This window comes from Protopterus annectens, chromosome 1.part2, assembly GCF_019279795.1.
Source record: "Protopterus annectens isolate FY-2018-M chromosome 1.part2, PAN1.0, whole genome shotgun sequence".
In the NCBI taxonomy this organism is placed as follows: Eukaryota; Metazoa; Chordata; order Ceratodontiformes; family Protopteridae; genus Protopterus; species Protopterus annectens.
In genome coordinates this window covers 1,193,778,206-1,193,802,946 of record NC_056727.1, presented here as the reverse complement: position 1 = coordinate 1,193,802,946, position 24,741 = coordinate 1,193,778,206, and the positions used below count along the sequence as shown (strand labels likewise).

Here is a 24,741-nt window from a genome sequence, read left to right as displayed (position 1 = left end):
TCTGAGAGCTGCAGACTATCGTGTCTAAGGAGGCTTATTTGGCCTTACACAGGGATTGGGAACCCTTTATTACTTGAAAGTTGTTTGTAAATTGTTGCTGAATTGTGCAGTTTTTTTTTATTCTTTGCCAGTATACATGGGAAGAGAGGTCCCTTCACAGTGTATCCGTGCAGTCAGACTCCCTTCTACTGGAGCTGTGCCTTCTTATAATATTTGCTTCAAGTATGTCTCGGTTGTAGAAATCAGAGTTGTGGCCACTTGTCTGACACTGAGAACACCTTGCCCTCTGCATCACTTCCAGAGGATTCTTCATTTGGAGGTACCCTTCATATATTATAAAGGATCATTTCAACTGAATGAGATTCTAAGGCTGTCTGGCCCATTAAATACAAAGTCCTGTTGAGCCCATCTAAGCCTGTAGCCATTTCTCCCAGTTGTTGATGTCTTAAAGATATTTTTGCCAGATTCCCCAAACCTCTGCTCCTAGAAAGCCTGAACATTTTTATATGGTTGAGGGCTCCTACAAATACCTGTGCAATATTCCAATTACTGAACCAATAGTGATGTCTTTAGATTCCACCAAGTGAGGTTCTGAGATTCCATCCCAGTGACAGGAGAATAAGATAATCATATTTGCAAAGAAACCTAACTCCACTGCTACTCTGTCCTTCAGGGTCTTTAATTGTCCAACACATATAGTGAAATATGGCATGTCTACTGTGCCAACTGATGTGCAAGGCATAGGGGATAACAGAGCACCTGAAAGAGTGCTAGAGTTGTGCAGTCTCGGTTCCTATACTAAGCACTCCATCAGATGTGTCTGATGCTTTGTGCACACCATGCAGGGTGGGGGCTTAGGGATCATTTTCAAGCAGACACATCAGTGGGACCTGGCTGTTGCTGCCAGACCACGTCCTTGCAGAGCTCCTGAATGTTTCACTGGACAAGGAGCTTCTCTTTGGACCCATTTAAGAAACCGGAGGAAAAGAACACCATACAGTCTGTAAAAAAAAAAAAAAAAAAAAAAAAAAGTTATGTTCTTACCATAACATTCCATCTGTGTTGTTGATCTTTATTCATTCATTACTGATGGGTATCTGTTCCATCCTCTGAACAGAGTCTGCCATTATGACAAGCTCGTGCCAGCCAAAAAACTCTCGAGCTAAGCTTTTACCCATAGTGCCCCTCTCCATATTATCTGAGATCGAGTTTGCCCATAAGGAAAGGACAGATTACAGAGAGAAAATGGGGGCTTTTTCTGAGCAACTTCCTTTTCATAGGATAGGACCATGTAAGAGTCTTTCGAAGGGGGATGATGGGTTGGTTGTAATGAAATGAATGAAGATCAACAACACAGATGGAACGTTATGGTAAGAACATAACTTCTTTATTTGATCATCTTCATTCATTCCTTACTGATGAGACATAGTCCCTAGCTACCTTGTTTCCTGGGAGGCCCTATGGAAGAATATTCCTGAGTACGTTGAACCAAAGGAGGCTCTCCCACTGAAGACTGTATCCAATTTGTAATGCGTGATAAAGGTATGAGGAGAAGCCCATGTTGCTGCTGTGCAAATGTCATCTATGGAAGCTCTTGCATGGAAAGCAACAGATGTTGCAACTGATTTCATGGAATGTGCTTTGATCTTAGAAGTTATAGAAACCTTGTTTCATCGATAAAGGAAATGCAGTCTTTCAACCATTTAGATAAGATAACTTTGGACACTGATTTTCCCAATTTTGGGACCGAGTACGATATAAATAATTGGCCAGACTTCCGTATCGCTACATCTGTCAAGGTAAAAACCCAGTTGTCTGTGCACATCAAGCAAATGCAATGAATATTCTCCTTTGAAAAATTTGGGAAGAAGACTTGTAGAGCAATTGTTTGATTAATAGTCATATCAGAAATAACCATAAGTAAAAAGGAGGGATTAGTTCATAGTGATGTTCTTTCCTTATGGAAGACCATGTAGGGACGTTTTATACAAAAGGCTTGTAACTCAGAAGTACGTCTAGCTGAAGTAATGGCCACCAAGAATAAGGTTTTCCAGGATAAAAATTTTAAGTCACAATTGGCAGCAGATTCAAAAGGAGGGCGAGCCAAGACATGTAAACCAGTGTCATATTCCATGGCTTAATCGGTTGTTTGAAGTGGGGGTCTGATATGTAAAACTCCCTTCAAAAAGGTTTTACAGAGACTGAGAGAGATTGAGGAGCCTTCAAAACCATTGTTGAAGTTAGAAATTGCTGCCAGGTGTACTCAAATAGTAGAAGCTGCAGCTCCAGAGCAAAGGATTAGTTGGATCATCTAAAACCATCAGTAGCAGTGCTGAAAAGGGATTTATTCCTTTTTCTCTAAACCAGATAATGAATCTTTTCCATTTGCTGAGAGTTTCCTAGTGGATGGTTTGTGGAAAGCCAGAAGAATGTGACGGACAGGGGAGAACAGGTTGTTCTGCCTGGCAACCACCGAAAGTGGAGGAAGCAAGCTGTCAGCTTGAGGTTCGATAAATTTGGATATGTCAGTCCCTGTGGATGTGATAGTTCCAGAATTGGATCCAGAATCCAGGGTTGCTGTAGTAGGTGAGGCCAAAGAAAGGGGAACCAAATTTATTGTGGCCAGCAGGGTGCAATGAGGATTACTCTGATTTTCAACTGATAAGCCTTCATCAAGAATTGGGGGATCAGTGGGAGAGGAGGGTACACATAAAGTCCCTTGGGCCAGTCATGTACAAGAGCGTCACTTGGGGTCTCCCCCTTCAGGGGAATTAGGACAAAGTAGCTGCTGCATTTGTAATTTGTGGGGGATGCGATCAGATCGCAGAGACTGGCCCCAGCGACTGAATATCTTCTTCGCTATGACAGGATTGAGAGAGCACTCGTGAGGCAGGAGAATGCATCTGCTCAACTTGTCTGCAATTACGTTGTAATCCTCAAGAATGTGCACCGCTATCTGAAAGCGGTTGGAAGCTATTGCCCATTGCCAAATTCTCATGACACAATGGGTAGGACTTGGTTCCGCCTCGTTTGTTGTACCAGACTACTAACCTGTTGTCGTACTGGATGGCAATTGTTTCTGAAGGGAGAACAGATTGAAATGCTTCCAATGCTACAAGCACTTCCCTCAGTTCTAGAACACGGATATGCAGATTGGCCTCTATGGATGACCAAGTGCCTTGGACAGTCTTTCCCTGGTAGTGCCCCCCCCCCTCAGATCAGGGAGGCGTCCATGGTCACTATGGCTTTGGGCTGAGAAGGGGAGAAAGGTAGACTCTATAGTTTCTCTTCTGGCTTCATCCACCAGCGTAAGTCTTGTTTGCACTGATTTATTATCCTGATCTGAAATATCATGGAGAGATTCAAAGGGGACCATTGTGTTGGCAAAAACCACTGAAGAAGCCTCATGTGCAGTCTTGCCAGTAGAACCATTGTGATAGATGCTGCCATGGACCCTAGTAGTTGGACTGCTCGAGCTGGCACTTTGTCTTGACTGAGTGTCACTCTGAGTTGTGATCTGAGTCTCTGTATCCTGTGAAGAGGGAGGTAGACCAGGCAAGACTGGGTATTGAATTCTGTCAATATGAACTCCAGTCTTTCAGAAGGGATTAGTTTGCATTTGTCCTTGTTTACTGTTATCCCTAGGTGTTTCAAGAGACGTAGGGTGTAATGGATCGCTGAAAGTAGTAGCTGGTTGGTTGGGGCAGTGAGGAGCCAATCGACTAGATATGGAAACACCTGGAATCCTTGCCGTCTCAATTGAGCTGTTACCACTGCCATGGATTTAGTAAACACTCTGGGGGCTTTGGAAACACCAAAGGGCAGTGCTAGGAATTGGTAGTGATTGACTCCAGGCCAGAAGCGGAGAAATCTTCTGGAGCACTTGTCCATTTTTATGTGGTAATACTCATCCTGAAGATCTATAGAGCACATTAAATAGTCTTTGCCCAGGAAGGGGAGCATAGACTGTACCGTGACCATCCGAAATTTTGCTTGTTGGGCAAATTTGTTTTGGATGCTGAGGTCCAGAATTGGCCTTCAGTCCTCTGTTTTCTTTGGCACTAAAAAGAACCTTGAGTAAAAAAAACATTTAGTCTGGAGGGACTGTTTGGATGACTCTCTTTTTTGAAGCAACTTTTGGATTTCTAGAGCTGCTGATTCCCTTTGACTGGGTGGAACATCGGGAATGCACCTTAAGGGCCTTTGGGAAAATATTGAAGGGAATGTGATAACCTCTGGTAATTATCGTCTGCACCCAAGAGTTCATAGGTTCATACTAGGCTATCTGCCCAAGGGCATTTATAAGCCTAGCCCATAGTTATGTGGCTTTCGCCACCCCTTTAGTTTGAATAAAAACTATGCCTATCATTTTGCTGTGCCTCTGTCAAGCAGTGACACTGAAGTAATCCCTGGGGTATATCTGCAATCTCCCATCCATTGGTCAAGATTCCTCTTGAACAAGGCCAGAGAGGTGCTCTGCCTCACATGTACCGGGATTTTGTTCCACAGCATAGGGAGTCTCTGGGTGATGAATCTGTCCCTCCAGCACGTTCTGAGGTTATTTTTTTGCCGGGCAAAGTGGTGCAGAGAAAAACAACCCCTGACAGCTTCCAGAGGCAAGCAGTTGCGCCACTCTTCAGGAGAGCTGATAGGGCTGTCCAACGAATGAATCTCTGGACCCCTGGTTATGTGGACCCCCTCTGCCTCTAAAGGGACGTCTTCCAGATGAGTTCCCTCCTCTACCCCGGGGGGAAAACTCGCCACGTGCGTTATGGAAAGGATCTTGGGATTTTTTGTACCACATCTTTCCACTCCTCTGATTCCTGGAATAGGATCATTGTTGTGGAAAAACATATGCCTACTGCAGACAAGGTCTTACCATCCTTTTCACACCTGGCTAAAGTGTCTTTTACCTTTGGGCCAAAAAGAGATTAGGCCTCTACAGGGGCATTTAGGATAGAAGACTTAAAAGGATCTGCAAAGTCACAAGTGCATCCAGGCTTGATGTCTTGTAACAATGCCTGCACCCGTTGCTCTAGCCTCCCCTTCGGTAGAGTGGAAAATCAATCTCATGGGCGAATTAGAGATGAACTCCAGAGTCGCAAGCTGTAAAGCAACTTTGTTCTATATCTCATCAGAGACTGCCCCTGCCAGGGTTTCTGAGAGTTCTGAAATTAGGTCTCTCTGAAGCCGAGTAAAGTGTGCCAGATAATTCAGGGACCGGATGCAAATGTCGCTGAAGAATACACCCGCTTCCCAAGTCTTTCGCCCGAGACTCCCTTTTTGCGGGATGGACAGTAGTGCTCTTCTCGGCGAGCTCTTTTTTTAGTGGCCACCACCACAACATCTACCGAAAGGCCATTGGGCCAGGGTGGGTTGTTCTCTGGAGGGGAAATAATTTTGTCTGGCCTCTGAGGCATCCGGTTCACTGGTATCAGGACTCTTCCACTCATGCTGCACGATGAGCTGGATGAGGTCTTCTGCAGGTGGGGTCACTCAGGAGATGGAAGGTGGAGCCCGGAAAGCCTGCAAAAATATGGACTTCTTAGAGGAAGGGGTGGTGGACTTCAAATCACCTTCAGGATTTCTACGATGTCTGCAAAGGAGACCTTGTCAGGGGGCAACCATGGGGACACTTCCCCATCATCATAGTCTGTATCTTAGGTCAGAGATTCCTCTGGGAAATCCACATGCTTCCTCTTGCATGATCTCTTGTGAGGAGCCTCTTCGGGGGTATCCGAGGCGATTCCTGCAGAGGGGGGGAACCTTGCTGAAGCATGTCTTGAGGTTCTCGAGCCCAGTGTCCATGAGTAGTGGGCTGAGTCAGCTGTGGCTCAGAGGAAGGGAAAGGGTGGATCTCCGGCACTGGAGGGACCAACTGAGAGCCTACTGAAGCCTGTGCCCTCTCCATCACCTGAAAAGCAAGTCCTCCCAAAGAGGGGTGGCAGCCTGGAACCAAGAAAGACAACCTCAGGGACCGGGTCACACCCTGCTCTGAAGAACCCGCTGACAGGGAGGGAGCCACAGGAGGAGAGATGGCTCTGTCAAAGTGACTGTAACCATGGCAGACATGCAAAAGAGAGAAGCTGTACCAGGGAACACTGTGCTGACAGACCAGTCCCAGCTCTGGGAGAGTCGAAGGCCCAAGGATAGGCTTCTGTACCATGGTAAGATCTACCACCAGTACTGAAAAAGCTGGAACCGGGGTTTGCGTTGGTGACGAATGCTCCGAATCCCTCAAGGGGAGGTAAAAGGATAAAAATATTGTGGAGTCTTTGGAGAAGATCCCTTGGCTTCGGATGGGAGGGAGGTTTTGGTTGGAGGTTGATATTCCAGTGCCCACCAAGAGCTGATCCACAAGCCTTACTACATGAAGTTCTAAGACTCTTGGAGGAGCGGGTGGGCATCCATGAAGGTGAAAATAGGGTGCTCTAAAAAGGGACTGTATTGCTGGCCAAAAAATGGGTCCACTGACAGGGGAATATCTGGTCCGAGGAGTGATTCGACCTTTCAGCACTGAGGTCGAAAGACCAATATATGAAGTACAGGGAAGGGGGAAGTGTCCGGATCTGGGACAACTATTTTTGGTGCCGAAAGGTGGGTCTGTGCCATTGCTGAAGAATTTGTCGGAGCCGTGGTCAGTGAGAACATAGGTGCTGAAGAAGACGGCACCGAAGCCAGTTGTCTTGGAACCGAAGTCTGTGCTGAGGTCAAAGGGTTAGGTCCCAGAGCCAAGGATATTGCCAATTTAAGGACTTTTAGTTTCGGTTCCGACTGTTTAGTTTCAGTGTCATGAGGAGGGTAAGGATTTGCTCATCTTATGTTCTCTCTTAGGAGGGGGTGAGCCCTCCGACTCAGAGAGAGCCTCTTCGAAAGGAGATTGTAATAGACCTCTCAACTTTAACTTGTTCTTGCGCTCTGTTAACGTACAGGAGCTGAAGCCTTTCCAAATTTCACAAGGGGTTTCACAGGAAAGGTGACGTACCCCTAGACAGTACACATAGGATGATTATCCACATTGGGCATTTTCCTATCACACAGAGTACAGCTTTTGAAGCCGTGATTCCTTTTATGTCTGACATATCAAAGTCAAGTAACAGCAGTAGCAAGTCACACAAGACAGACAGGAAAGTTTTTTTTAAGAATAGAGGAAAGGAAAAGTATTACCAACAGTGGTAAGAGAAATACCCAACGGGTAAGGGAAAGGCTTGTACCATCGATGGTACATAGAATACCAAACTTGGTAAAAAAAAAAAAAGGGGGGGGGCGGGGGGAGAAAAAGGGAGGACATGTAGATGCACAAGATTGTGATTAAACAGAGAAAAATAAAAGTTTTAAGAAAGGCAAACAATTTAAACTAGTATTGAAAAGTTTTAACTGACTTAGCTGAGAGCTGGCCTGACGCATCTTGTTTCATATGTGGCAAACGAGATCTGAGGTAATATGGATAACGGGCATTGTGGGTAAAAGCTTAGCTGGAGAGTTTTTAGCTGGCGCGTGCTTCTTATAGTGGTCAACTCTGTTCCGAGGACGGAACCGACACCCATCAGTAAGGAATGAATGAAGATTAACAACATCAGATCAGTCTTTCTCTCCATTTTACTGATAATAGAAAGTATCTTACCAAAAACTGACTTTTTGCTAGGGACAGGAGAAAGGAAAATTAGTAAAAGGGTAGGGAAGAGCACTGCAAGCAGAGATGGTTATACCTAGAGGAAGATCTGTAGCCCTTAGGACCAAAGACCCTCTTGGGGAAACATCTAAGTGTTACACTTCCATATCAAACTTCTCAACCCTCTTTCACCAAACCTTCCCAACCCAGAGGATGGGGGTCTGGAAAAATGGAAAGCTGTTTCATAGAGCTGTGATGATAGATGTTGGCATAAAGCTGCACACTGCATTTCTTAAGAAAGTTGCTCCAAGGTTCTCCCCAGTTCCAAGAGATGAAAGGTTTTTTTAGTACACTCCTGTATGCAAGACCACCTGGTACAGGGAGGTGTGACGGCTCCTTTTCCCCAGGGCAGTAATCATGGAGCCTCAATCCTCACCACTTTCACTGATGAGAGACTGTCACTAAAACAGGAATGAGTTTACACAGTATTTTCAGATGCAGTTCTCTGCATCACGCAGAGTTTTCCCGAAGAGCACACAGGGAGTACGCTCCAGACTGGGACTGGACAGTCTATCCAGATCCCAAACGAGACTCACTTTGGAGCACTGTCCCCCGTTTCCAAGTAGTTGACACATCCACACCTGGGTATTTGATTTTCACACAGACACGCACATCCCTGGGAAAGGCCTGTACAGATTTACTAGCTGTACCCCTTCTGCCCAGACTATAAGGTAGCTACTTTGTCACCAGTCAACTACTCTCAGGCTCTTAAAAAGGGTATCCAATTATACAGATTTAAAACCAATTCTAATATAAACGGTAGTATGTAATCAAAGCAGCAAGGTTTTTCGGAGTGGCGAAGGTGTCACTAAAATAAGCACAAGTACTCTCAAGATGTTAAATGTTTTCTGTAAAAGACCAGCCACAATGAAAGGTATTAAAATATTTAATAAATAAAATAGAAAACATGAGAATAATAAATATCGAAATACAATAAACACCAGCGTTTGGCACAGAAGTACAGATAACACAGTCGTACAGATTCAAATAGATGAAGAAAAATAATATTTAACTAATCTCACTATTTCCTGTATGAAGAATAACTGTTCCCTAGCTAAATTAAAACAGCAAGGCAAGATTAGACTCTCGAGATGCTTATTTCCACAAGGCAAGGTGATGAGCTTCTTACTAAAACTGGACTCAGTCAACTGACTGATAACTGTCATAGATCTTTATATTAGGTTCCAAAGAAAACAAAACACTGCTATGGGAGTTCCATCCTCTCAGTGCTGGTTATAGAATAACATCACCTGACTCTAGTACAATTCTCACTCAGACCGTTGCTAAGATCTGTTGCAGTATTTGAAAATTATGGAATAATTTCAAAAAACGTCTACTCTTCACTTTCAGAATTTTTTGTTTAAACATGTACATTTAATCCGTCATAACAACACTGATACATTTTTAACACAAGCATCTGAACAAGTCAGTGTGAGTGAAATGAGGCAAAATTATTTACAAAACTCCAGCTAACTATGCTGTGTATTAAACATACACTGCCCTGTTCACCCTGGCATAAATGGCAATACCTCACATAGTCACAGGGGGTTATAGAGAGCTTACCAAATACAGAGGAGGGTGGAGGCTGTTACTCTAGATTGTTAAGACAGACCCTTAAGATCCATTTTAAACTTGTCAGTTAAATGAGTTTGTTTTGTCGTTTTGGCTTTTTCCCGGTTAGGGATCGCCACAACGGAACTCCGGTCCGCTAATGATTGGCAGTAGATTTTTATGGTGCCGAGTTGCCAGACCAACCTTCAGTGAAGGCACGCCCATTCACGCATGTCTTTCGTAGGCCACTCGACCACGAGGAAGGACATGCAGAAGGCACTCCAGACAAGAACTGAACAGGAGAACCTCTTGCTGTGAGGCAATGCTACCGCTGTACTACCTCTGATTCTAGTTAAATGAGTTCATAAGGGTATCAAAATGCTAACTTGCAAAACCTTCCGCCTATACTTTCTTTCAGGTTTACATTGCCATTCTGCACCTAAAGGATGCCTGCTTTCAAATACCAGGATGCACAAATGTTTCCTTGGCTTTAAAACAGAGGGTTTACCACTGCTTGTTCACTTCCTTCCCCTTTGGGAATACCTTAGGTGCTGCAGATCAAAGTGCCCATCTCCTTTTGCAGCCTGTTTCAGCATTACGTGCAATCAGGTGTGTAAATAGCTGAGCAACTGGTTCATCCATGTGGAAAGACTTTAAGAGAAAAAGAAGACCTTTCAGTTAACACTGAATTATTTTCAAAACCTGGCTCTCTCTAAATCTACCAAATACCATATAACACCCTCAAGATAAGCCCTATTCAAAGGGGTGCTGTTGGACACAACGGCAGAAGACCTTTCCTCCCTTTGAAGGATGTGCTCTTTCTGACATGCTACTGTGCATCAGTAGCTCAGCAGGACATGGTTACTGCCGAGGAGTTCCTGAAAGTTCTGGGTTTACATGTCTTCCTTACTTTTTATGGTACTCCCTAATAAGGCTGTATATAAGGAAAGCTCTGTGGCTTTTGAGCATTACATGGTGCCAGCACTCCCAGTTTCTAGAATGTTGTCAAGTGTGCCGTTATGATTGATATAGCAAGTGCACCATAACTGAGGGGTACAATTCAGACTCTACCCAGACACCCAAAGCTCACCCCAGACTCCTGTGACCAAGCATGGGGAGCCTAGTCAAGATAGCTAAAGCTCCAAGTAGATTAGGACAAAGCAGAAGAAAATGCGTCAACATAAAAGAAGCTTTGGTAGTAATACATGACATTGAGGCTTTAAAGCTCATGTAGTGTGAAGGGATTCCCACACATCCTTGCACAATACCACAGTAATGCCTCTCAAGTGTTATGCAAATTTTTCTATTATATTTTTCTGTTATGCCTGTAAGTGTCAAATAGTTTATATTTGTATTAGTAATTCTAAAACTATGCTATTTACAAAGTATTAGAAGATTTCATTTTAAAGCTTACGTGATGGCACACACAACTGTATTGATATTTGAACTCAGTCTGGTATATCTAAAGAGATGCTGAATATTTATATATTTTTGTATTGCAATAATCTTCCTATTTCAATAAATGTTTCCGTCAAGTGACACACAACTGCCTAGCCTCATGAAAGCTCACAGCTGTGTGAAGAAAATGCTGCTGGCAGTATGTTTGCTACTTGAATAGTTGCTGAGAAGCTATTTGTACAATTTTACAAAAAATGTATTGTTTTTATTGTAGCTTATAAAACTAATTTTAAGACCCTTGAATCGATGAATTTAGTCACTGTAAAGATTTCTTTGTGCTGAATAGTTTGCCATTTATGGTTTTCTAATAACACTTGCGGTTCTAGAGATGTGTGTGATTTTTAAGACTTGTCACACCCATTGCAAGACTGAGTACAAACTCAATGCTCCATTGAAGGGAATAATTTAAGGATTGTATCTGGTTGAACTGCCTTCATAGGGGCTCACCCCACCAGGATAGCCAGTGCCCTGGTATCAGACAGCTATGAATACCTGTTAATAAGGCAAGAAAGAGTTAAGGAGGGTGTGGGTGATGTCTCCTATACTACTGATATCCTGATGCCCACGTGAGAGGGCATCCATCTAGTCTGGAGTGATAGGGGTGTTAAGTTATGGATGATGGGCCATACATAAGGCTGCATGCAACAGAAGTCTCGGTCGGGCATTATTACTGAAAAAGTGAAAATGCTCCTGCCTTTACAGTTGTAAACTATTTATAAAAAAAAAAAAAAAAAAACACCCACAGCAGAGGCAAACTAATTTTCATTTACAAAACCATTCAATTGATTGCCTTCTGAGACTTCCTCAGAACCTAAAGTGCATGCACACAAATATTTATATATTTTTTTAATCACATGATCAGTGCATTATCATTTTTTAAAAGTCATAAAACATGCATTTCCGATGTTTATGTACATGCACTTTAGATTCTAAAGAAGGCTTGTGAAACGAGATGTTAGTTTCCTTGGCTGTGCCTGTTGCACATTTTGGTTGTTTTTCAGTTTACTAGTTCTGCATGTGAAAGCAGTTTTTTTACATCTACAGTTGTAAGCTTCTGCACAGCTGTACTTCCTTTATCGGTTTATGCTACCACTTATAATGGTTTTATAGCAATACATTACCTCTTCACATTGTCTGAAACCAATTTTCCTCTGTTAATTAGGCACACTTGTGGAATGAATACAATGAGAAGACTCATGACGAGCAAAATGATAAACAAATTTTCCATCTTAGTTAGGCAGGGTCAGTGTTTTTTTTTTCTTAATTTTTGTATTAGAAAGATATTCCTGCATAAGGACCCAATAGAGGATAAGGTATCAGAGGAGTGTTCTAGCAAAGTGGCCAAGTATATTGTCTTACTTGCCTATCTATAACAGTAAATTTACTGATGAGTTTTTTGCACTTGCTGTTGCATATTTTTTTAGGTAAGTTGGTATAACTTTATCCTAGTGTTACATATGTCTTAGCTGGCCATTAGGCTTTTAGGTGTTTAAGTATTGGGTATATTCTGTGTTCTAACTTTACTAAACATATGCTTAGTAAGCAGAGTCCTCCTGAAGATAAGGTAGAGATTTTAATGTTTTGCTTTCCTTTATACTTTGTCCTCTTGCCATTGTCTTCCTCCCCTTAAATGTGTGATTTTACTAACTTGTACATGTTTTGTGCATATGCTTGCTCTGCCAGTGTTGGGTTCACATCACCAGTGCATTGCTGTTTTTGTTACCTGTTTGTTATAAGTGAAATATCTGCTGTGCAGTTTTCTGTGAAATTGCGGATTGCATTCCTAATGTATGTTTATATTTGTGTTTTCTTCAAAAGATGCTAACTCCACAGAATTCGATCCACAGACTGCCCATCCAGTAGTAAGTATTTTTGAGATGCTTGTGTTTTCTTCAATCATTGACTCCATTTAGTATTTGATAAATGATATTTCTATACAGATAATGTAAAAGGCAAAATCTGAAAGTATGGTAAGGATTAAGCAATGGGGACCTTCAGCAGTGGACTTTTCTATCATACTACTGTTATTTTTCTCCAAATTCCCTCACTCAGGAGGGTTTACTCTGTTTGCCTGCACATATTATGGCATTGTATACTGCCAAGTCTGCAGCATATACATTCGACATCCAAATCCTGGTATTCATTGTTGAAAAGCCCGTGCATTTGCTGCTTAGAAAATTTATGCCGTTTTAATGATGATCTTCGTGTTTCACTGTTGCAGTCATTACATTTGGGTAATCTGCTGGCAGGTTGCCCTCAGTCGGCTTGATTAACAAAGTCTTGGGTCCTGCATCGGTTGCTGTCCCTTCTTCCATGACGTCAGGGGTATAAAACATACAGCCGACGTCATTACATCAGTCTTTCTTGCCGCGTGGTGCCCAAAGCAGAAGCAAGTTTGCAAGTGCCGGTCAGCTGACTCCTGAAATTTTCGTTCTCGAGTTTCAGAACCAAAGTCTTCAACTAAAAGCTAAGTACTCCAATGGGGAAACTTTTTCTTGCTCCTTACCGATGTCAGTAAAAGTTAATAATTGCATTACTTGTGGGAAGCAAATACCTCATAAGGATTTTCATTTGTACTGTATTCCTTGCCTAGGCCCTGACCACAATGGACCTTGCTGTCTGTTTTCTGCTAAATTTAATCAATGCACGATTAAACGTCTGTATATTTTTGCTTCTGAATATTTTGCTCTGGATTTAATTATCCAGAAATGTCATCTGTTAGTCCGACTACCGGAATACCAAAAAAACACAAAGAAAAAGACAGAGACAGACCGTCTAGGTCCAAAACTGACAATGACGCTTCTCCTAAGCCAGTCGCCAGTACTCGAGGTGCTTTCGCAGCCCCTGATACCTGCTACTTCTGATTCTCAGGCCTCTACTGAGACCAATTTGGAGTCCAGTATGCCGCAAAGTGCTTCAATTATGGAACCCGTGGCTGTCTCTACCTTAGATGGGTCCGGAGCCGCTGTGCAGGCACCGGCTTCTGAGGGTGCTTTTAGGCCTACAGATTTGTATATTAGACCGACGCCATCTTCAAAACTAAGGCCAAAATCTAAATCTATGTCTAAAAAAACAATGCCACATTTGCAGGCCTCTATGCCTAAAAAATGATCAAAATGTCTGAAGATTTAATTACTCTGATAGGGGTAGCCAACCCCCTCCTAAGAGGCCTAGGCAAAAGACATTGATTATATGAATCTTCTGAACAGGATTCTATTTCTTCTGACTCTTCTAATGAACAGGATTTGTCTGTCCATACATATGAGGACTCTGATGCAGAAGATTCCATTCCTTCTTCTCCCCCTGAGGATTTTTCTTTTGGGGAAACTTTATGTACCTTAAGGGAACATTTCCACTGGGAAAATCAGGATTTCTCTGAATCTAAAAAGAGACTTGGGGATTTTCTTCTTCCTCAAAATAGACCTTTGGCTATATACCTCCTGTTCTAGACATTGTTGTTTTTTCAGAATCTAGTATGGCTCCTGATTCTGTGCCTCCGGCTCCTTGTAAGCCAGACAGATACTACAGGGTTCCTGACTCCCATAAATTCCTTTTCAAAAATCCTATTGCTTATCCTGAAACCATTTCTCAAGGTCCCAAGGGCATTAATGCCTCTACTGTAAAAAAAAATCCTACCCCTTCTGATAGAGATTCCAGGGCGCTGGATAGATGGGGTAAGAAGATTTACACTTCTGCAACCTTGGCAATCAGGGCTTTAAACTGTCAATTTCATATGCTTAAATATCAACAGCATATCATGGGACTACTTAAACAGAAAATTGTTAATTTCTGACTGTGTGGAAAATAAAGATTTACAGGATTTATTACATTCAGCTGAACAAGTTGGAAAACATACTTTGCAATGTGGTTTTGATTCCTTGGAGGCCTCTTGCAGGGCTGATGTAACAGGATCTGTGCTAAGAAGGCATGCTTGGCTCAGAGCAAACTCTGCCTGACCATGTTAAAGAAAAATTGTTGGATGCTCCTTTACAACAGGACCGTCTCTTTGGTAATAAGGCTGAAGAAGAGTTAAAAAAGATGGAAGATAAAGCTAAATCTATGCAAACTGTGAAAGATTTCTTAAATGTGCAACCTCCAAAATTTAGTAGGCACTGGCCTACTAAGAACTGGTCCTTTCCAGTACCTACTAGAGCCACTCAAGTCAACTCCAGACATTCCAAAGGTTCCAGGTTTCAGTCACAAGAAACTGAGCAAAACAATGGGGTGCCTCCACCTCCAAATCTGGAAACAACAAGGCACCTCCCTATGGTAAACAGTCTCAATGACTTCCCTCTACACTCACCAAGTACTTAACTTTTAGCTGTCCCTTTGGGGGGGAAACTGGCACTTCCTGAATGAAACTGGTGATCTTTGCTCTGAGAGTGTTGATGAAGTACAGAGAATGTCAGGAGTTGCATTGTGTTTTTGTAGACTTAGAGAACGCATATGACAGGGTGCCTAGAGAGGAGTTGTGGTATTGTATGAGGAAGTCAGGAGTGTCAGAAAAGTATGTAAGTGTGGTACAGGATATGTACGAGGGTAGTGTGACAGCGGTGAGGTCTGCGGTGGGAGTGACGGATGCGTTTAAGGTGGAGGTGGGGTTGCATCAAGGATCAGCTCTGAGCCCTTTCTTATTTGCAATGGTGATGGACAGGTTGACAGACGAGATCAGACAGGAGTCCCCGTGGACTGTGATGTTTGCAGATGACATTGTGATCTGTAGTGAGAGTAGGGAACAGGTGGAGGAGACACTGGAGAGATGGAGATATGTTCTAGAGAGAAGAGGAATGAAGGTCAGCAGGACTAAGACAGAATATGTGTGTGTGAATGAGAGGGAGGATAGAGGAATGGTGAGGATGCAAGGAGTAGAGGTGGCAAAGGTGAATGAGTTTAAATACTTGGTGTCAATAGTTCAGAGTAACGGTGAGTGTGGAAGAGAGGTGAAGAGAGTACAGGCATGATGGAGTGGGTGGAGAAGAGTGTCAGGAGTGATTTGTGACAGACTAGTACCTGTAAGAGTGAAAGGGAAGGTCTACAAGAGGGTAGTGAGACCAGCTATGTTATATGGGTTGGAGACAGTGGCATTGACAAAAAGGCAGGAGTTTGAGCTGGATGTGGCAGAATTAAAGATGTTAAGATTTGCACTGGGTGTGACGAGGGTGGACAGGATTAGGAATAAGTATATTAGAGGGTCAGCCCAGGTTGGAAGGTTTGGAGACAAAGCCAGAGAGACACGATTACGTTGGTTTGAACATGCTGAGTAGGGATGCTGAGTATATTGGGAAAAAGATGCTAAGGATGAAGCTACCAGGTAACAGGAAAAGAGGAAGGCCTAAGATCAGATTTATGGATGTGGTGAGAGAGGATATGCAGGTGGTTGGTGTGACTGAGCAAGATGCAGAGGACAGGAAGAAATGGAAACAGGTGATCTGCTGTGGCGACCCCTAATGGGAACAGCCGAAAGAAGATGATGATCCCAGGGATACAGATTTCATTTCCACACGTTGCCAACCCCAAACGGATGGCCAGACCTGCCCCCAAATCAGTAGGCAGAGGCCCAGAAACAAGTTCTGTCCCTCATGAACATGGGGGCTATTCAGCCAGTACCAGAAGAGGAAAAGGGACAAGGTTTCTATTCAAGACTTTTCCTGGTACCCAGAAAAGACACAGCATGGCGTCCAATTCTGGACTTATCCACTCTAAGCACATTTCTGGACATTCCAAAATTCAAAATGCTTACTCTTCAACAGTTACTACCTATGCTAGGCAAAGATGCCTGGTTGGTAACTCTCGACTTAGGAGGCTTACCTGCATATCCCAGTTAGGGATTTTGCAGAAGATACCTCTGCTTCAAAGCAGGCTACTTGCATTACCAGTTCTCTGCACTGCCCTTTGGCTTATTTACTTGCGCCCAGGGTCTTCACAAAGTGCCTGGCTCCAGTAATTGCATTTTGCAGGCAAAGAAATATTGAAATATATCCATATATGGACAATTGTCTAATTCAGGCAGAAAACCAGGACATTCTTCTAAAGCATCTGGCGTTTGTAAAAAAGGGTTCTAACTTGTCTAGGGTACACCATAAACGAAAAGAAATCACAACTGGCACCCTCTCAAAAAATTACATTCCTGGGTGCAAGCTTGAATACAACTGCCCAGGTGACTTACCTTACGCCAGCAAAGCAAATCAATTGGTGACTTACTTCAAACAGGTGGCCACAGAAACCACTCTATATCTGCAAGACAAATTCAGCAAGCCTTGGGGTTCATGGCCTCCTGCATTCTTCTAATTCCATATGCAAGACTGCATATGAGGAAAGTTCAGTGGTACTTAGAGTTTATGGAGTCAACATTGTCACAGCCTGGAAACAATGATTCCTATCATACCTTGTCTTCAACTAGAGTTCCTATGGTGGGCAGAGGCCTGCCACCAAAACAAGGGACTGCCATTCACTCCAACCCCTGCTGCCCAAACCCTAACTACAGACGCATCAGACTTTGTTTTGGGGGCTCATCTGGCAGGAAAGTGCATTCAGGGCAAATGGAGCTCAAATCAAATGCACCTTCATGTCAATCAGAAAGATGCTAGCTGTACAGAATGCACTTGACAGCCTTCAAGGACTACCTTCATCAAGGACCATTAATGATAAAGACAGACAACACAGTTATGTGGTACATAAACAAGCAGGGGGTACACATTCATGCCCCCTTTGCAGACTAGCCATGGCATTGTGGAACACGGCTTTGACCTACCAGATACAACTACAAGCTCCATTCCTGCCAGGAAAACTAAATACTCTGGCAGATGAACTAAGCAGAAATTTTATGGACCCACAGGACATGCAAATGGGGGAGTCCAGACCTAGATCTTTTTGCCTCACCCCAGAACTATCAGTTGGACAAATTCTGCACAAGAATTCATCACAAAAAAGCATGGAAAGTGGATGCTCTATAATTCAGCTGGAAAAACCTATCGGTCTATATCTTTCCCCCTCTGTCTGCTGTCCAAAGTTCTACTAAGTCTGACAGGACAAACCAAAAATGATTCTGATTGCTCCAGAATGGCCTCGCCAACACTGTTACCCACTCCAGCGCAGTGTGTCACACCTGCCTCCATGGCACCTGCCACAGACACCTTACCTACTGTCTCAGAGCTACCAAATTCTGCACACACAGCTCCAAACGTTGAATCTTGCAGCATGGCTAATCGTCTAATTTCACCCTTGACATCCCTCAGCAAACCTGTGATGGATGTCCTTTTGGAGACTAGAAGGCCTAGTACTAGGAAATCTTATGCTGACAAATGGAAAAGATTCTGTGCCTGGAACCAATCATGAGGAAATAAATAAGCACAGCAATGCCCAATATTCCTCAGATTCTGCAATACTTAACCGAGATGCTTCACAAGGGCCTATTCCATAAAAATCCATGCCTCTGCCATTTCAGCTCATTACAACACAGAACCCCTCCCCTCTTCTCTCGTCCTCTGCTGAAACAGTATATCAGAGTGGCCAAATCTTAAAACCTCCCAGGAGAATGCCAACCCCTGCATGGAACCTCAATTTTGTTTTGGAAAAACTCACTCTCCCTCCTTTTGAGCCAGCTGCTACTGCAGACCTAAAATTTCTCTCCTGGAAAACAGCTTTCCTTTTAGCAGTCACTTCAGCTGGAAGGATTTCTGAATTACAGGCTCTTATGGCAGTGGAGCCTTTCATTATTTTTCATGCGGACAGGGTGTCTCTCAGGACCAATCCATCTTTCTTGCCTGAGGTGGTATCCAGTCTGGCTCTTAATCAGACCATTCATCTGCCAACTTTCTTTCCCAATCCACAAAACAAGGGTGAGCGGATTCTGCATTCATTGGATGTACACAGACAACTTCTTTAAGAAAATCTGAACTATTGGTGGCATTTGCTGCAGGGGCAGAGGGAAAGGCCATTTCAAAGCAGACCATTTCCAAATGGATAAGCCATTGTATTCGTTTCTGCTATATGCACCATGGTAAACCTATCCCCAAGGGGATCGGATCTCATTCCACCAGGGCTGCATCTACTTCTGCAGCTTTTCTCAGAGGGGTTCCTACCGGAGACATTCTAGAAGCTGCTAACTGGTGCTCAGTTCATACGTTCACCAAACATTACCATTTATCTCTCTTCTCTAAAACCAGAACTGGCTTTGCCACTGTTGTCTTGCAGGGCCTTATCGCTGCTCCTAATGCTGTATAAATCATCCTCCCAACCATAGCTTTGGGAATTTACCCAAATGTAATGACCAACAGTGAAACACGAAGAAAATAGTACAGTTGTATACACTTAATTGTAGATGTCCAGGTGTATTCACTGTTGCAGTCCTGGTCACCCACCCTCCAGCCCCTGTTTTTCTCTTACTGCACCTCTACTTCCTTTTACTATGCTTAAAAGCCTTTTTGGTGTATTTGCTTTTGTTTCAGATATATATTTTGTGTTTTAAATTATATACATATATATATATATATATATATATATAATTTTTTTTTTTGATCCCCATTTGGGGGGCACCTGACATCTGGGTCAAGAAAAACTGATGTAATGGCGTCGGCTGCATGTTTTAAAACCTGACGTCATGGAAGAAGGGACAGCAACTGACGCAGGACCCAAGACTTTGTTCAGGCCGACCGAGGGCAACCTGCCAGCAGATTACCCAAATGTAATGACTGCAACAGTGAATACACTCTTACATTTATGGTAAGTGTACACAACTGTACTTTTCTTCTCGGCTTGATTATGGCAGTGCTTTGTACTTTGGTCTCATGAATCTGATCTGCTCACCTGTACCAGATGCAGAATTCTGTGGACAGGGTGTTGGAGGGCATGTTGTGCTGCAAAGCCTGCAGTGGCTGTTTGGGGGTCAGTTTTTCAGATCTTTTTCCTTAATTTACTGAGCTCTTAACTCCCTGAACTTTAATCTGCCAGCTTCAGTTTGTTTGGTGAGTTTTGGTGATTGTACAGACTTGCCTTGAAACATCTAGCTAATATTCTTTTGCTTATTTGGTACCAGTCCTGCAGAATTAAACTAACTTCCTGGCATCTTGCATGTGAAAGCGTCTTTTAAAGAGGTCCTTAAAATATCATCTGCTCAGAAAGGTGCACCTTAATCCTGTGCAAGACGTTTGGAAAGATGGTGTTACATTTTTTTTTAATTGTGACAGTTGCAGTTTGTGTGATATTTGTATCTTATTTTTATATTGGATGGCTTTTGATCAGAATAATCTTAATGAAGTTTTAAATGTTTTTGTCACCTGTTAGAAATTTCAGGCTTGCCTTGAGGACTAGACACTGGAAACTCATCCTTTCTAACTTCTAGGTTAAATAAAGCAAGTGAAGACTGGTAATGTGGTTTCTGAAGTGTGGCCTGCTGCCTTTTTGATTGAAATTCGTGTCACTAGGGAAGCAGGCTTGGATGCATGCCTACACAAAATGACAAGATTTAAGGTTTCCTGCTGCAATGCAGAGATTTGACAGGCCATCCTAGATGCCCCCCCCCCTCCCCCCCCCCCCCCCCCCCAGTTTGTGGTGCATTTTCTGTTTGTAAAGACCAAGATGTGGTTGTGGACCTTCAATAAGTTAGACTGTCTCAGCAACCCCCCCCCCCCCAAGCCTCCACGTGTATTCTGTCAAGCCTGTACCCACATTCAAGTTTTCATTCTAGAAGAAAATCTCTACAGCGGCAGGTGGTTTTGCTTTCTCATGAGTGCTAGATAAGTCTTCTGTGAAGTCCATTCCACAGACCTGTCAGTCACAGGTCCTGACTTCTGGTGGCAGATGTTTATTATCAAGGTATGCCCAAATTGACAGGCCACCACTTAAGAACATTGTGAACAATGTGCTGTTGACCTTGTCGTGACTGGTCATGTATTAGATCATCCCACAGAAAGAACTCAACTTAGACACCAAGCTCTTTCTAGGTACTACACCCTAAAGGGACTTCAGAGCTCCTTCCTTCATAATAAGGCCGGAAGTTTTCCTGTATACTTCTGGCTTCCAAAAGAGGTAGGAGATTTTATCCCATGCTGGGCCTCATATGCTTTCAGTCATCACATCTGGTGTAATCAAGTTAAAGATGTTGACTGAAGGTGCTGTGTTTATATTGCCACCTGCATGTGGGTGGGGTTATTGGGCATGATGAATGCCTTCAGGTACTTGAAAATCTTGGGTTCCCCTTTGAGGTTCTTTTGATTTATGTTAAGGGCACTACTTTCAGCATACAGTGAAGCTGTTTGGTCTGTTTAACTCTTGGAGAGAGTTCAGAGGTGCTGGCCCTATAATGAATACTTTACAGGAGAAATGGCACCATATTTTCATTAGTTTCAGTGATCCTGATGATTTGTCAAGGAACTCCATGCTAACTTGTTAGATTGGGTATGTCTGTGATTGCAGTCCTTGGGTGTGTTGTAAGAAGGCCAGTATTATCTCAGCTGAGAGGCTTTCCTTCATAGGGTTGAGTTGGATATGGACATTCTTCAGTATTGGTTATTTCTGACTGTGGAGAAAGCCCAGGAGGACATATCTGATGACATGGCTGAAGATGCAAATATAACTCCATATGAATTGGAGTCATCAATTCTGGGCACATTGCATGTGCCGAGAAAACACTTTTAAAGATCATATGCAATGAAAACTCACCTTTTTCCCATTGTAATGTTTTGCTGACGTGGTTTTTGCTTTTCCACTCATTAATTCTTCCATTTTTATTTGCTTTTTAACACTTAATTAGATCTTTCTGATTGCTGCTATGGATGCCCTCAATTTGCATTAGGCTGGTCGCACTCATGATGCAGCGATAGTGGCACCATATAGGTGTGCATAGTGTTTCAGGGACAGCTCAGCATTGTAATACTAAAAACAAAAAAAAAATGTTTTTTTTAACTTGCATCGCTGAATCCTGTTTGCAATACTTGTAATTCAAAAGTAAGGTGCAGGAGTGGACTACCCAAATAAGTAAAAAAGTGTAACTATCAAATCAAGGTTAGCTACCAGGTGTAAGAGGCTCAAAGTAGTAGTAGAAGGGGAAAGAGTTTTGTTGGGTGAAATAAGCAGTTGCATGCATTTCAAACAGTGCTGCAGTTTATGAAGGTACTTTCCATTATTAAACCTCTAAACTGAACCTCATTGTAAGGAATGTTGCCCAGGAAGCTATTAATCATACTGTGTGCTTTGACTAATCACAGCAGAGGTTCCACATTTTTGCCTTTTTATTTTTTTTTTTTCTACATTTTAACTTTGCCTTTCCTCATACATACTATAGCCATTCATGCTTCCTGCCCCTGGCATGATATCACCGCATCCACAAAGAATCCACCACTTCCTGCACATGCATCAGTAGGGGGCTGAACATATTTCCTATGTGGAGGATGGCTTTTACTGCTTTATTTAAAAAGAATGTAGGCTGCAAATTATCTCAACACTGCAAAAGGTAAGTAAAAGGTAATGTTGAGTAGGAAATGAGAATTCCAGTACATAATTTTAGCTACAGCAGTGTGCACGTGATCTTTAACTAGCATCAGAGATTGAAACAATTTAAGGTACTTAAATTGTACCCTGACATGGGAATGGAGTCCATTCCTGTCATTGTATTAGAAACCCAAAAGACTTGGAGAAATTAACCTGAGTGTGAAGAGTACAACTCTCGTGTGCTACCTAGGCTTAATGTTGGCTGTGATCTTGTTGCTTTTTGCATGTGCTTTTGCAGTGGAATATGAGGTGTTTGTGGCTGCAGAGTTACTATATTCTCAGAAATCATCTGGGGTCAGACTGTTGGTACTGGGACAGTTCAAACCATTCACGTTGTGGGCCTTCTATACCTGCAGCTGAATTCTGTAACAGGGTCCTAACAAAGGATGCAGCACTGGTTTGATGAAAAGCCTACCTCTTCACATCTCGTGGAAAAAGCAACCTCCAGAACAGAAGAGGACACAACATGAACCTGATAGAGCTGAATGTGAACTGAAACTTGACTGATTGCCCCCCAGCCAATCATGTTCTTAAAGAAACAAGGATGCATGTCTGCATATGCCTTTCAAAGGGGGATGTGGGCCTGGTAGTGGACCATAGATAGAGAATCGTACTTTTGTATTCCAGGGGAAGTGATTGTGGTAGTAGATGCCCCTGATCTCCTCTTCCCATGTTCTCCTGAAGACCTGGTAGGATCGTTCTTGGAGTGTGTTGCCCTGGGGATTGACCTATGAGCCAGAAGGGAAGAATCTGCTTTTCCTGACCTAATATAGTGGCTGCCGTCTGTGCCCAAGCAACGTATTCGCAGGGCAGTAGTTGAGCAATAGGAAAGCGAGCCAGATGCCAGGTCCTAGTGAAGTTCCTGTCCCTTCATGCAGCCTGCTTGGCTAACAGTGGTCAGCCTGGTCAAGAGAGGAGACGTGTTGGCTTTTTTGCTCATCTTTATCCTTACTCGACAAAGTGTGCAGTGTGAGCAGCACTAACAAACATGGCGTTTTCAGTGCCACTAATTGAATACTGGTCGACTGGGTCATAGTCAGGGCTTTCTCTATATGTCGCAGGGTTTCACAGGGGAAAATGTTGCTTTTCTCTGCTGAGTGCAGTAAGACAAGGGGGACTTGGCAGCGTATCCTGCATTATTTCCCACAGTTCTGTCTGATTCTGCACCTAACTGCAGAATCTAAGGGGAGTGGGGACCGCATCCTTGGGTTCCAGCGGTCATGGATACTTTCCTGGTAAAAAAACCAAGGATGGCTTCCTATTGCCTAGAGTGTCAGAGGTCATTAAAGCCCCTAAAAATGGCTTTCATGGTTTTCAACTATATATTCTATGAAGCACAAGTTTTAGATGTAAAGGTATCTTGTGCCACCCCGATTACTAGTCATGCAGGTGGGTATGATTTACTTTGAGTGCCTGTATGATCTGGAGATCTGTTATTTCATGGTCAGAATGTACCTGTGTCAGTTTGTCATCTGTTTCTGCCCTGCCCTTAAATTGTTCATATGTATATTTTTAGTAGTAAAGTATTACAAGAAAGTGGAAATCAAGTAATTGCCTGTTTTTACAGAAGTAATGAATAGTATGTTAGAACATTGACAGTCTGAGATAAAATGAGTAAAAACAGGAAGGGGCAAGCATATTATCAATAAATGGAACATGTTCAATCTGAGGGACTCTGTGCAATCTGAGGGAGTCGAAGCCTAGAGGTAGTAGTTTTTAATTAAATGAGAAAGACCAAACAAGCCTAACTTAGATGTACGTGTATTATAATAGAAAATAATTGAGCTTTACAGTGTTTGTAATAAGTGACATTTGGACTGGTTTGAATTGAGATGTTAAGTTGTGTTCAGGCTTTACAGCTTTCACAGAGCACTGTTTCAGTAATTCTTGGATCAAACATCGTAGCCCCAGCACAATCATCCAAAGACTTAATTTTTTTCCATAACTGTGCCATCCTCTGTGCAGAATATTTCAGTAATTTATTCTATAATTGAACCATCCATCCCTTGTTTGAAATAACAAGATCTGTTTTTTTATTACATGACTCAAAACAACTTTAAGTTGTAATGTTTATGCCTTAGTATTATGTACTTTAAGACCCAAAAGACTGAAGAAGGCATTAAACTCCTTGTAGGCAAATGTAAATAAACTCCTGATATATGTATAATAGAGGGTATAAAGACCCACTGAAACATCTGTCATTATAGCATCACTGCTTAATGTTGGGTATTTGTAAATTTACTTTGTACTGATTCTCTACAATTAAGCTGTCATTTAAGAGAACAGAACACTGTTCTATTCCAAAATTGATCTGATATGTACTATAAGCTTGCTAAGAGATGTAACTTCTCTCGTTTTTAGAGTCAAACCTATCTGTCTTGAGCCCTTATTCCTCCTTTTATTTTGAAAATAGTACGTCAGTAATGTAGTTAAATCTGTCTTCATCCATAGTGTGAGATGTTGCCCTTGATATGAAACATTGAGCCTTAACATTTTGCATTGACCTGTGATTGATTCAGTATACCACGCATATTTATTTGCCATTTGTTAACCGGGTTGGTCCAACTGAGCTA

The 24,741-nt window shown here is 42.6% G+C and overlaps 1 protein-coding gene across 1 annotated transcript in view; it reads left to right on the top strand.

The window, feature by feature from the left end:
• CTPS1 (CTP synthase 1) overlaps window positions 1–24,741 on the top strand; it is a gene marked incomplete in the record, with an annotated part of 606,469 nt that overhangs the window by 508,507 nt on the left and 73,221 nt on the right. The window contains 1 exon segment of the mRNA XM_044060229.1: window positions 12,500–12,543. Within this exon segment, the coding sequence (XP_043916164.1) occupies window positions 12,500–12,543 (44 nt within the window).